Source organism: Empidonax traillii, unplaced genomic scaffold (genome assembly GCF_003031625.1).
Source record: "Empidonax traillii isolate 1590-97213 ecotype Southwest subspecies unplaced genomic scaffold, ASM303162v1 scaffold305:size1471525, whole genome shotgun sequence".
In the NCBI taxonomy this organism is placed as follows: domain Eukaryota; kingdom Metazoa; phylum Chordata; class Aves; order Passeriformes; family Tyrannidae; genus Empidonax; species Empidonax traillii.
Genome location: NW_020955498.1, coordinates 1,297,911 through 1,312,510, shown reverse-complemented (window position 1 = coordinate 1,312,510; position 14,600 = coordinate 1,297,911). Strand labels below are relative to the sequence as shown.

General features: G+C 39.8%; 1 protein-coding gene across 9 annotated transcripts in view; it reads left to right on the top strand.

Annotated features, from left to right (window-relative positions):
• Positions 1-14,600, top strand: part of CALD1 (caldesmon 1) — a 169,754-nt gene that overhangs the window by 131,682 nt on the left and 23,472 nt on the right. For 7 of the 9 annotated variants that reach the window (XR_003572025.1, XM_027890977.1, XM_027890976.1 and 4 more), the window contains 4 exons: positions 3,055-3,201; positions 4,914-5,892; positions 6,554-6,637; positions 11,536-11,684. Coding sequence is in view for 8 of the 9 variants with exons in the window: in XM_027890977.1 (XP_027746778.1) it covers positions 3,055-3,201; positions 4,914-5,892; positions 6,554-6,637; positions 11,536-11,684 (1,359 nt within the window). In the remaining variant the exon portion in view is untranslated. The remainder of the gene's footprint in view (positions 1-3,054; positions 3,202-4,913; positions 5,893-6,553; positions 6,638-11,535; positions 11,685-14,600) is intronic. The other 2 variants (XM_027890981.1, XM_027890982.1) reach the window with 2 other exon arrangements.

The following is a 14,600-nucleotide window of genomic DNA, read 5'->3' as shown; positions in this document are numbered from 1 at the left end:
TTAATTCAGTTGCCCTGTGTGTATGTCTATGCTGGGCAGCAAGGCTGCTCTCCAAGAGTGGAGAAACAGCACAGGCCAACATGGATCATCAGATTTCCATCTATCTGATATACAGAGTTAAAATCTTGGTCATATTTTTTATTATTTCTCTTACTCTGAAGAATGTCAAAAGATGTAGGCAAGTGAAATATAAGCTTCAAAGAACTCCCAGATTGATTTTGGTTGTGAGGGGTAGCTAGGGAGAGTGGTAACAGTGGGAGAGTGAGGATCATCCAGTGGAGGATGCATGAATTCATGTGTCAACCCATGGTTTACTTTCTGTGTGAAATTATTTTGACACCAGGCACCAGAGAAGCAGTTGGTTATGTCGATAGCTAAGGAAAAGAGAGCTAGTCCAGTTAGGATGAACAAACTCAGTGCATGAGGACTGAGTAAATGATGAGATAAAATCTAGTCGGAAGAGTGTATTTTTCATGAGCAGAAATGGCATTTACCTAACTTGCACCATCTTTCCTATGACTGAATTTCTCATGGAAAGTCAGTGGCAGTTGGGGTAACTATGCTGAATCATTTCATAGATGATCCTGCTGTCGGTTTACCCATGGTCTGGTCATTAACCCATTAATTAAACCTTTATTTCAGAGGCAAGCAAAACAGCCTGTAAAAGTACAGCCTGGGAGGCAGTTTTAACAGAATTGTGAATAAAACATAAAACAGATCTCTAAAAATATTGCAATTAGTTTTTCACATGACTGTTTCCACATTAGTGTGCATGTTGCATGCATCCATGCTGGTGAGTATTTAAGGTGATTCTAATGGATGGAGCCCATAACTAGTGTACTTGCTCGCTGTAGGAAACCGCTACTTGCTGTAGTAAGGCCGTGGATATACTTAAAAGCATATTGAGAGAGATTGTCAGTTTTCTTGACAGATGATCTGTGTGGTACGTGTCCAAGGACAGGAAATGCATATCTGTTTAACGGGTACCATTTTGTGAGAATTTTTTGCCTAGGATGGTGTGTTTTTTGGTGTGTGGGGGTTTTTTTTTGTGTGTGTGTGTGTGTGTTTGTTTTGTTTGTTTGTTTGTTTTGTTTTGTGGTGGGTTTTTTTGGTTTTTGTTTTGTTTTGTTTTTATTTTGTTTGGTTTTTTTTCCTGGTTTTGTTTTGTTTTGTTTTTTAGTTTGCTGAGCAACTGGTGATTTTTAAAAAGGTATTTTAAAGGGGTTTTGATAGCAGCTGTTCTCCTTGCTGTGTAAGAGTGTTCTGTGTGTGTACCGAGAGTGGGATAAACTACTTCATCCTCACGTGGTCTCACTGCAAAGACAAATGCTGAGCCATAGGCACTGGGAACTGACTCAGTCATGGCCATTATCCAGCTGCCACAGGCTCAGAGCAGTATGCCCTTTCCTGTGCCCTTACATTTGGACTTCAGAGCTAAAAAGATCATAGCCTTCCTGCAGCAAGAATATCTTGTAAATGAATGGTCTGTCTGTCATCAGTTTGCTAATGCAGTTTTATTCCAGAGAGTCTCTCTTTTCTGCAAATTAAAGACCCCACTGATTTTTGATTGTATTCACATGATTTCTGTTCTAGACTTAGATGTTGATCCTCCTTTAAATTGTTTACAAATGGCAAGAAATGTTTTTCCTTACCTTCCCTGCATCACCTCTAGTGCTTTTATTTTGTCTGCTTCCTTTCTTCCTTGTCCCCACATGATCCTTCATGACCATGCTGCTTGTGGTTTTCACTCTTCTTGAGAGGAGTTGTTTCTGTAAAGAAAAGGTTGCAAGCTGTTGAGACAGACCATGAAAGTAGCAAATCAAATTCTTTGGTGCAATTAGGATGAAAATCCTTTTCTAGGTCTGGCAAGTGCCTCAGCCATGTTTTACATTTTCAAATCTTAACGTAAAATTTGGGTAATTGAATCCCTGCTGAACCTATACTTCCACCTTATCTTCGGCAAAGGAGAAAAGTAGTATCAGAATAAGGTTAGAGGACAGGATTGGGCCCAAAGCATCTCACTGATAGCTAAATCAAAATATTTTAGTTGCTTTTAATGTTAAAATATTCTTTGCAATGCTTGGTTTTACTTGATGCAGAACTCTATTTTTTCTCTGTGTGCATGGCTGTACAGCTAACTTGAATGTGTGGCTATGTGAGAAGGTGACATCTTTACCATGGCGTATCAGACCACTACTAGAAGCAAAGTAAATTAGTGTTCTGACTGGGTCTGGCACGTGTTAACTTCCCATTTCACTTTCCCTGCTGAAAAAGATAAGAGGAATGCAGGCCTCTCCCTTTATCTCACACAGTAATAATGCACTTCAGCAAAGATTTGAATGGGCCACAGGATTATTAGGATTGCAAGGTCTTGCTCTCCTTTTCAAGTAGAATGAAACTAAACTAAATATGATGGGTTAGATGAATACAATGAATTCTCAGCTGTAGGCTTTCATCACGGCAGGAATCTTATATGATTTGGTCTGACAGGGCTCTGGGCTCACAAAAATTTTGTGGGTATCAGATGTTTGGCACTTAGAACCAACCACTGAGAGATGTTGCCATGCTTGTGTCTCCCTGATTTCTAGTCTTTAAAATTTAGAATACTGTCACCATTTTCAGCATGTGACATTTGGGGGAGACTAATGAAAAGCTGCTTGGCTAAGTCTAGTTTCAGTTATGTGGGTCTGAATGATAGTCTGCTCAAATGCTGCTGTGAGCGTTCCAGCAGGATCATGGTGTAAGCTAGCAGGATTCTTGCTCAGCTACAGAGCTGGGGTTTTATGGTCTTGGTGTTTTGTAGGAGCAAACTGACAGTGTGGTATGGCTGCCACCTTCACTATGATTATTTTGTCAAGTTCACTTTTGAAAAATGAAAGAAAACCAACTTTTGAAATTGTGCATCTCAAACTTCACAACATATTTTCTAAGCAGCATATGGAGCAGCCACTGCAGCCATTCTTACTGTGCTCTGGAAAACTTTTTTTTTGTAATTTTTCTGTGTCCTATATGCTATAGCAACTTCATTTCCCTATCCCTAATGCTCTACTGCAGGCTGTCCTACCAGAGAAATGACGACGATGACGAAGAAGCAGCCAGAGAACGTCGCCGACGGGCTCGACAGGAGAGGCTGCGGCAAAAGGAAGAAGGAGATCTATCAGCAGAAGTAACGGAGAAATCAGAAGTTAATGCCCAAAATAGGTAAATGGCATTTACTGTTGTTTACTGACAAGTCAGTGGTAATTTTCATTCAGAGTAGAGAAGTATTTTGAAAAGGTCTGCTTTGGTACTAAAAATTTAAGTACCCGGTTTGTCCATCCTTATTCTGAAGAAGAATCTAACATTGTGAAGATTGCCCCTGGCTGTGTCTACACAGTAAAGTGGGAGCATTACTGACTCTGGGCTTCAGGCTATGCTCATAACCCATATCCAGTGTGTCCTCAAGGCTGTCTATGGGGTGATTCAGCTGGGGCTCATGGAGGTTGTCAGATTTTCTCAGGTGTGACTGCATCTGGCCTCACAAACCACCACATCTTTTGTTCTGCTAATAGAGATCATGACATTGTGGGGCCAAGGCGCATGGGATAGGCGGGCACCCAGGCCTCAAGCTGCAGCTGAAACGTGCCTGCAAGGTGGTAGATGTGAGCTGTAGACCACAGTACTCATCTGGCACTGTCAGTGTCATATAGCTATAAACAGCAGAAAAGTTTATGGAATGAGGTTACATTTAGAATCAGAATCGTCAAGGTTGGAAGAGATCTTTAAGATCATCAAGTGCAACTGTCAGCTCAGCACTACCGCACAACTCCTAAACCACTAAACTATATCACTCATATCATCGCCTACTTGTCACAAGCTGAGTGGCCAGAGCTGGCCTTCCTGTCTGTCCATCACTTGTTTAGTTTCACATAGTCTCAAATACTATACCCAGATCTCCAGTGGCCATAACACAACTGACAGAAGAAACCAGAAATAGACATTGGGATATCAAGCTGATAGATACTGAGCACAAGTAGCATTCTATTAAAGAGAATGGATATAGATAGGAAAACAGCAACATTTCTGATGATAGATTATAGTCTTTTTCCACAACAGACTACAGGAAAGAATAAAAAAACTAGAAAGAGGAAAGAAATCTACACACATGAGTATTAAACAGCTGAATTTTAAAGGAGTCAAGAAAACCCTAGGGACTGAGAATGAAGTCCATTCCTGATATGTACAGCTGTTGAATAGCATATCTTAAATTAGGTGCTGTGCTCTGATTTCTAATAGTTTATTGTCCCTCTATAGACTATCACAACCTCACTGCACATTAATTGCTGGACTATCCCTTTATGGACTGCGTCTGTGAATGCTGTTGTGGAACCGGAATAACTTCTTTTTGCTAGAGAAACTCACTGAACTCAGGAAGTATCTTGCTTGTGTAGGATCTTCAAAAATGTTGCCTAGGGTGAAGGCTATGCATAAGACACATATAACAGGTCAAGCTGAAGGAAGCACCTAAAGTAAGCTAAGGTCTTCCAAGTATTCTGCTGCAGGATGCAGAGAGGGAGCGTGAATTTTTCAGGGCAGTTCATAGTGCAGTTCTACAAGTGTCAGGGACCATTCCAGTGCCGACCAAAGTCAGTAAGTCTCCTTAGAACTTCAGCGGCTCTTGGAGCTGTCTTGAAAGAGAACCATTCCAGGCTCTGATACTGTGAAACATTGCATTCCTATGGATGTAGAAATGCCAAAATTAATCGTGGAACCATTTTGCTGAATTTTGAAGTATATAGCCTGTTTGAAGTTGTATCTTCAAACCATGGAATGATGTTACAGTAACGTTTTTTCCTAGAAACAGTGAAGTGTATATGTTGTTAGAAAGATTTTTTTTTTTCTTCTTTTAATGCAAAACTGTCACTTTTATGTAGTGTGGCAGGAGAGGAAACCAAGCGTTCTACAGATGATGAAGCTGCGTTGTTGGAGAGACTGGCAAGACGGGAGGAGAGACGTCAAAAACGTCTCCAGGAAGCCCTGGAACGTCAAAAGGAATTTGACCCCACAATAACAGATGGGAGCTTGTCACTGCCCAGCAGGAGAGAAGTAAACAATGTGGAAGAAAATGAGACCCTGGGGAAAGAGGAAAAGGCTGAAACACATCGAGGACACTATGAGATTGAGGAAACAGTTACCAAATCATATCAAAGGAACAACTGGAGGCAAGATGGGGAAGAGCAAAAGAAAGAAGAAAAAGACAAGGAGGAGGTACAGGAGGAGAAAAAAATGGAGGTCCCCATAGAGGAAAATCAGATAGACATGACAGCAGAAAAATCCACAGATAAAGAAGAAGTAGAAACAAAAAGTCTAGCTACAAATGCAGAGGAACACAAAGCAGAGAATGATACAAATGCTGTGCCAGAAGGGACACCAAGTCTAACTGACACACTAGAAAAAGAGAAGCCTAGGGATGAGGACAAGGCTGAGGAAGAAAGGAAGGAAGCAGAAGAAAGGGAGAGGTTAAAAGCAGAGGAAGAAAAAAGGGCAGCTGAGGAAAAACAGAAAGCAGAAGAAGAGAAGAGGGCAGCTGAGGAGAGGGCTAAAGCAGAAGAAGAAAAGAGGGCAGCTGAGGAGAGGGCTAAAGCAGAAGAAGAGAAGAGGGCAGCTGAGGAGAGGGCTAAAGCAGAAGAAGAGAAGAGGGCAGCTGAGGAGAGGGCTAAGGCAGAAGAAGAGAAGAGGGCAGCTGAGGAGAGGGCTAAGGCAGAAGAAGAGAAGAGGGCAGCTGAGGAAAGGGCCAGATTAGAAGCAGAGAAATTAAAGGAAAAACAAAAGATGGAAGAACAGAAAATAGAGGATAAGCAGGTAAAAGAGATGAAAGTGCAAGAGGAAAAACCCCAAGCAGTAAGAAAACAGGTACAGTAAACATTTTGCACCAAACTAAGACACCTGTTGTTTGTGAGAAATGTAATGCAAGAAAGAAAAAGATTGATTTGGAATTTCCTCACAGATCTATTCCTGCATTGAAATGACTAATACTTATGCTCTCACTCTCTCTTTTTAAAAATAAAGCTCTTTCTGCTTAGCAATAATTCAGTGCACAACATGCCTGACCTCACTCTATCACTCAAAGAAAACCTTGCATGCTCAGACCCCTGCATGTTTTTTTGCTACCTTTTTTTCTCAGCTGCTATAAACTGCCTAATGCAGTAACACACATGAGGTGGAGGCAAACACAGCTTGGTACAGAATATTATGAGCACCTGGAGGAATGTTGTGTGTTAAGTGCGATCACAAAAGAGGTATCTCTGCTGAGACATGTGAGCATGATACCACGCAAGGGAGCAAGGCCCAGGGGTGGGAAACGGGAGAGGGTGAAGGGGGGAGGGTTGAAAGGGTGGAGAATTTGGAGAGGGAGGGAGCACACAGTGGCACACAGAGATGTGGGCACAGCAGCATATGATGGAGCTGTGGCTGCACCCAGGATTGGTACGTGAACACAGTGGAGAAACGGAAGTGCAAACATATGTGACGTTTTTGCATTAAAAAAGTTATTATTGAAAACCCAAAAACAAAGGAGGAAGAAAAGGAGGTTAGAGTGGAAGCTAAAAAGGCAAAGTTACCAGAAGAGAAGCTCCAACCTACCTCCAGAAAAGATCAGGTAACTCATAAACCATTGATTTAAATGTGGGAGGGAAACTTGAGATAAGAAAACAAGTAGGACAGCTATAACTGAAAGTTTCTTCTTCAGCAAAGTACTTAAGCAGGTGCTTCACTTCAAGAATGTGTGTAATTCTGCTAAAATAAATAGGGATGAAACTACTTAAGTGTTTAAAATTAAGTAAATGCTTAAATATGTTTTTCTTTGGGGGCTTTGGAACCAATTTATGTTTGTCTTAAAACAAATACTGCAGGAAACTCAGTTTGGTCAATTATACAAGGATGGTTTGCACCCTAGAGATAAATTTTTCAGAACAGTATCCACTAATCATCCTTCCTTGGTTTCTTCTCACTTTACTGTGAACTTTTTCCCTGTGAATGAAATCTACTCTTACAATAATAATATAATAATAATCATCTAGGCCTTTGGCCGCCTGCCTTAACTGATGACTTCCTCCAAAACTGCAATACCCTGTTATATAAACAACACACCCAAGATTCTTCTTTTGTTTTAAAGAGAAAATCTACAAAATTTACTGCATTGCATTCCTACTGTAAACACAGGAGCTGGTGCCATGATGTTTTACTGTATGGTAAGTAAATAAGATTTGGGGACCATTTACTCTTCAGGTTGCAACTGGACACAGGGAGCCATCTTCAGTGCTGTGTAGCAGCTGTGCTTTTAGTTCATTGCAGCAGGTTTCAAACTACCCTCCAATTCTAATTAGACATTGAGACTGGTCAGAGCCTTAGAGGCTTGGACCCACTTGGGTTTAAAGGGAGGCCCACCACAAAGGTGTAGTAACAGGCAGTTTGCTGTTCACCCAGTTGCATGGGAGCACTGAAGCTGAGGAGGGTCAGCTCCCGTCCTTAGATGGTGGATCAATTCAGAACATGCTGTAGATGCTTAGCTCACTCTCAGAGAGTGATGAAGGCAAGTCATGTTATAAGATTTTATGTCCAATTGCCTGGCTTGATTATCCAAGGTATACTTTGAATAAGTTTCATGTGAGATGGAAAAGACAAATGAAGTGATGAAGATGGTTAGAAGAAAGGTTCCTAATGGATCAGGAGAGAGATTAGCAATACTAGAATAAATTACTCTAGTAAGGGGAAGTGTTAAATGAGACCTTCAGATTAGTGCACTAGAAAAAGTAGACAATCACTTTAAATTAATCCAATTTAGAGGTAAGAGCTGTGCAAAAAAAATAAGAAATGGATTACATTAGGAGTTCAAAAGACAGAATCAGCTTCCAATATTCACTTATGTCTTTGAATATCGCAAGTAAATGTAAAACAGAGCCTGTAACTCAACACAGACTTTGATTTTGGAGAGGAATTGAGACACAGTTGTCCTTCTTGTGTTTATGTGGAGCTCGGTCAACTCTCACTGGAGCTCTCATCATGCTTTTAAACCCTACCCACTGGCTAGATTATTCCAGGAAATTGGTAAGACTTCTAAAAATTACTTGTGATATTAATGTTTCCATCTTTGGATGCTGAAGCTGAGATGATGTAATAGAATCCAATTTTTAGTGCAATGCTGAATAGCCATCCAGTGGAAGGTAAATCTTTTGCAAGTGTATCTATCATACTGAGCATTCAAAGTGTTTTGAAAATCTTGGTTGTTGCTTCATGGCTTGTGAAGAAAAATTGACAAAATTGGACTCCAAACCGAGGCAAGATCAGTCTCCCATTTCCATTCCATTCCCCCTTTCAAGGACATACAAATCCAATGAGATCTATTTCTGAGCATACATGCAGTTGAGAGGACAGCAGTGAATAAGATCCTGAAGCAACACAGTCTATCTACATAGTCAGATTTTTCTTTTGCATTCATGCAACACAAGCACATGTTCTGTCTTAATGTGATCAAAACCTGACCCTCAAAATTCAGGTTTTGATCAAATGGCAAGCAAAATTTGTCTCATTTTCTGCACTGCTGCACAATTTTTGCTTCTTAAAAGTGACCTGAAAAGTTCATAAGAAAAATCTTTCTCATGATGTGAGACTCCTGGTATTTCCTGCTTCCAGCTTGTGCTGCAACAGTTGCTTTTCCCATGGTATCTGGGTATAGTAGTTGGCTCTACATGGAAACCTTAGACCCAGATGCCCACAGCTTTTAACTCACCAAGTAACTGAGGTGAAATAAGGAATCAAATTTGGCAGATGACCCCAACTTCAGTAACAGATTTGCCACAGTCTGAAGGTGTTCAAACTCAGATTTAGAAATCTCAGCTCTCAAATAGTAGCATAAAACTCTAATTGAAAAGAAGCAGTGTAGAGAAAGATTAAAATATAAATACATAAAGCTGAAAATTCACTAAACATGCCCTTGGTCATATTCTATATTAATATCAAGATTTGTGAGAGCATGTGAACTGTTTCAATTCAGGTAACATCATGTCTGCTCCAAGTGGAGTCAGTGTAATAAGTAATACAGTGTAGTAATTTTTACTGAATTCAGCAGAATCTGAATTAGTCTGTAATTTAGGGAAGCAGTGAGACAAGGGAAAGAACTTCTTCTGTTGCCTGCTTTTGGAATAGGATGCAACAGTTTCTTCTTCTAATCAATCTCTATTTTGGCATTAAAATTAATAGGAGAAGGATTGGACCCAAAAGCTGTGAAATTTTTCTGTAATATCCTGTTTTACCATCTTTTTGAATAAAGAGGCCAAGCTGTGTTAATGTTTTTCTCAAATGCAGACACATTATCATAAATCCTACTGGCTTCTGAAATAGTATTTCCTAACCCACTAATTTTCAAACTATATTGTTTTAATATTAGTTTTCTCAGGGATTTCAATTAAGATCTAAGAGATATGACCCTCCCCAGTGGACCTGAATACATCAGGCAGCTGGAAGTGTTGGCTTTTTAATAAGACTTAGAGAGATCTTGATGAAAATCTCAGCCAAGGAAATCCTATGCTCTCAAAATCCCAACACAGACATCCTGGCATGAGAAATTCTACAACAATCAACACAACCAGTTTCAGTATCACGCTGACTGGGACTGAAGGGTTAGAAGACTGCTAACAGGCAACAGAGATTTTTTTTTTTTCTTTTTCTGTGATCGTGATCATTAGCTACAGTCTTACCCAAATTTGGGAACACCCAAAAGATGTTACTGTCTGCTGGCATTCATTAGGATCAGTGAATAGCCCTGGTTGTCTCAGCTCCTAGAAAACAGTAAATCATTCCTTGAGGCTGCTGGTAATAAAGGTCTCACTTGTAGCAGTTACAGCATCATGGCCAAAGAATGCAGGGTCATGGAAGCTGAACTTCCCTCCTGTCTGTCAGTGTGCTTCTGCCAGGTCATGGCTAAAGCCTGTTGGCAGGAGAGGGTGGGAAAAGCCTGCACTGCTGCTGCCTGCTCCCAGGACAGAGCAAATGCCTCTGTGAGTTGTGTCCAGCCTCCCCCACTAGTGGCAAATTTGCTTGAGTAGTTTAACCATCCCATACTCACTTACAGTGTGTGCCACCGTGGTATTTATTATCTGTTTCTGTGAGCAAGCAAACTGGCCTCAGGTTAAGTCAGAGACTGACTTTGGGAATTCACTCAGCAACAGCCTAAATAATTGCCTTAGGAGGAAGACTTTGAGCTCATCCTTTGTTGATAAAGATACTACACCTCCAGAAGTCATTCTTCAATGAGAAAGGACAGAAATTTCATTTGATTTGAGGGTGAGGGTGTATATTAGTTTTTTATTTCAAGGTGCAGCTTAGGACACCATAAAAGCAGTTGTGTTGCAGACAGAATTGTTATAGAAATTCTTTTTCTTTCTAGTTAGCAACAGGGATGGCAACAGGCCAGGCTCCTAAAGGACAGAAGTATTTATGTTCTAAAGGTCTCCATTTGAATTCTTCCCAGGAGGTATTTCTTGCTTGCCAACTAGAATATTCTGCCAAAATAGTAGAGCTGGGGAAAGCAAATAAATGTTTTGGAGGTACATGTTTCATCTGCTGCTGTTGAAAGTCGATTTTGGTTGGTAGTTTTAACTAGCTGAGTGAGAATCTTTCTACCTGAGAATAAAGAAATCAGTCCACTTTCTCCTCTTATCAGCATCTAACCATGACTCAACATGCTGGTATCTGGTCATCTGAGGTGTTGATAAATACTTCAAGCTCATAACTCTGAAGGAATTCTGGAGAATGAAATCCATGCACTAAAGGATTACTTGCTTACTATTAAGAATTCTAGGACAAAGCTTTGGAAGGATAAAGACAATTTTTACTCTAGCATTTTCTGCAGCGTTTGCTCCTCCATAGGATGAAATATTTGTGTCTGAAACACTATGCATGACTAGCTCCTGGTAGGATTGTGCTTTTTGTTAGAGTAAGTTTTAGTCTTATACAAAGAGAATTTTGTGTTTTGGCCATTAGTCTTGCAATATTGAAGACTTGGTATGACACCAAAAAGAGTTTGAACTTTGTCAAGCAAGCTTGACAATCAGTGGAGTTATGTGTTATTTATATTGCACCAATGCCCTAAACCTCGTACTGAAAATATATGCACAAGCTTAGTCCCAAAGAGTTTGCAACCCAGAATCTTAAACAGGTGAGTGGTGTTGCAGCGAGAGGGGAGAGAGTTGGGATGCAGATGCAGAATAAATTAGTGTGGTAGCATAGTCCCATGGCTTCATAGTCCCATGGCTTCAACAAACACTTCCACAGAATGTTATTCAAGATACTTTGATCACCCAGGAGAGCGATGGTTGATCACAGTTAATAGCTTTACAGACTACTTCTGCCATAAAGCACATAAACATTTTGAAGAGAGTTCCCATTAATACTAAGAAATCTGTTTCTCTGCTGTTAATTAGAATGCCTCATTGTGACTTCTTTTTTGTTGTTTGTTTCTTGTGTTTTGTTCTGTGATTTATGGTATCTCCCGAACAGATAAAAGATGACAAAGATAAAGGAAAAGCACCCAAAGAGGAAATGAAAAGTGTCTGGGATCATAAGAAGGGTGTTCCTGAACAAAAGACACAGAATGGAGAACGTGAACCCACTGCCCCAAAACTTAAATCTACTGAGAATGCTTTTGGGTAAGTTTCAAGTAAGAACTGAGCTTGCTTGTGTTATAGCAGAGCAGGGGGCCATCTCTGGGTCTCTGCTTAATAGCCTTGTAGCAGCTGAGTAGAGGAATTGGATTGGAAAAATCAGCAGAGACTCAGGCGTTCATTGGGTTTAGGTATACGGTTTCTAACAACTACCCCCATCTTGTTGCAGTAACAAAATGAAGTACAGAAAGCAGATTTCAATAGCCTTGCTCCCTCAGTAGAGACAAGAGTCTTTTTTTCACTTTGCTGTGGGTTTCCTTACTCATTTATTTCTAATATCTGCATAGAGGCCAAAAATGACAACCCAGATTTTGTGTTCTCTAATTTTTTTGCTCAGATCTCAACCTTTACTTTAGTAACCTATTTCCAGTTACTCACCTGTTTTTAATTAGACTCTGTGTAGCAGAATGAAGCACAATCCAGTTGACAACTCCTGAAAGAGCTTCTCTCTTGATTTCAAGGCAAACCTTGAAATTAATGCTTCTCTAGAAAAGTGGGGTTTTTTTTCAGTTAGGTGAAAATATTCTTTTTTTCTTTTTCTTTTTTCCCTTTTTATAAGCTGGACCAGAGTTTGGTTTTTATTTTTCTTTTTAAGGAAATATTTGCCTTATGGCTATATTGGGCAATTCAATGAAGGTAAACAAATTAGTAGCGAATATTTTATTTAAAAGGATCCTTCCTGCCTCCTAAAAGCAGGGGATACATGAAGCAGAAATTAAGTTCTTCCTTTTAGCAGAAACCCAGGGATGAGTAGGTTAGAAATCTAAATTTTTCTCCTTCTGCATCTCTCTTCCTCCTACATGGACACAGGCAAAGAAAAGGTTAAACTGTCCAGGCACTTTGAGAAATCTGTGCATGGCAGATGGGATTTGCTATTGTATCTCCCCTTGTGATTCTTCCGGGAAAAGCAAACTTTCTCAAAATAAAATGCAGTTCAAAAGACCCTGGAGACACCCTGACCTAAAGCCAAAAGACAGAGATGGAATAGCAGGAAATTGGCCTTACTCAAAACTGTCCTGCTTCATGGCCTCATCGATAGCATGAGAATGATTTTCTAAAAATAATTTTGTTGTGTTTTCATTTGCTTTACTTCCTGTGGGATATGGGCATCAGAGGCAACATGTGGATTTGAGTTTTCTCTCCTTATTTTTCTATTTCTGTTTCGCAGAAGTGGAAATAAGCCTGTTTAGTAACCTTTTATCAGCTGAGTAAAAGCCTTGGGTTGGCAACATCAGCAGAGGCTCCAGTGTTTGTTGGGTTGTTAGATATGAATTAGGGCTCTTGGCCTATTTTCTAATGAACTGCCTCCACAGAGTTGGCCTTTGTCTGGAACTGTCTTTCTTTCTTTTTTTTTTTTTTTTTTTTTTTTTTTTTTTTAACATGAACATATCAATTCTAGCTAGAAAGTATATAACTTGGATAATTCTCAGTGGTGAGGTTTGAGAACAAAATAGGGGAGTGGAGGCTAAAGAAAAATTTTATCTTTTTGTCTACATCGGCAAGAGAAGTACAGAATAAACCCCCATTTTATGGCTTTCCCTTCCCATCTTCCCTCTTACCTACCTCCCTTCCTATTCTCATAAAGGACTGCAAAAGTCTTAAATATGATGTAACATTTGTTTTTCACATTCTTCTTTTTGGTCCCACAAACCACTTCTTTCCTTTTCCTCCTTGTCTGAAAGCAGCAATCATCTTCACTTCTTAGCACCAAAGAGGTGCTTACAAAACTCTTCCTCCACTCAGCATCTCAGTTCTAATTTTATTGTTTGCTATTTTGAATTATGCAGAATCAGTAGTCCTGTGAGCAGCATGAGAATAAAATAAGCTAGAAAATTTAAATGTCCTCTTTTGTAAAGAGGCTGAAATAATCACCTGAGGTCTCCAAACAAAAATGTTAAGACTAGATTCTGCAAGTGGCTTGTGGCTTCTATCAATTGAAAACTGAGAGTAGCTGTTAATTTCACTGAGGCTATCTGCACTGAAGTTACTGAGGACTTCTGTACTGATGTAGAACAGAACGGATCTTGGCAAGTGTTACATTCTTCATTCTCTTAATTCTGAAGGTCAAGTATTTGCCCTTGCCTTGGAGATCACTATATGTCCATCAGAAGTGATCTCTTGCATCTTTTTGGGCCCAAAGCCTGTGGGTTTTGGTGGGTTGGCAACACAGACTTCAGAGACAAGAAGCAATGAAAAAAAGTGAGGTTCCTGGGTTTGTTTGCTATGGAGTCTACAACCTTGCAATGAAGCAGGAAAGCCTTAAGATAGCCAGGGATTTCTCATGTCCTGTGCAGCTTTAGGTGCACTGGATCCTTAGGAATGCTTAGTGCCTTGTAGAGGCTCAGGGAACACTTTGGGTCCTCAGTATCTCTGCAAACTGAATCAGAGGTATTTCAGGCTGGGCAGCCACACAAAATCACACTTCAATATTATTCTGCCCTTTGCTTTTGAATGGGCTAAATGAAATTTCACATAAAGTTTCCAATTTTTTTCTCACAATACTTTAGTTGATTGCGTATGCCTTTTTTAATTTAAAAAGACAAGAGTTTCTTTCTGTAATTGGACTTTGCTACCTGATGCAAGCCCTTATTCATGGCCACTTATTTTAACTTGACACTTATGATGGAGGGTGATCTTGTGGTTCTACTCTCATGATTTAAATGATTGCAATGCAAAAAATCACAGGACTGGACATGCAGCAGGAAAGGATTATGATAATGTGATGTTAGGGAAATATAAATTATATACTTGTAACTCTAGGTTAGAAAATCAGGTATGAGACTGCTGGAGGCAAACACATTTACTGACCTCTGGGACTTTTTTTCTTCAGCTTTGCTTTGTGATGTTACATTCTTGCATGGAAAAGACTTTCTAAAACCAAGTCAATACATGGCAAAATAA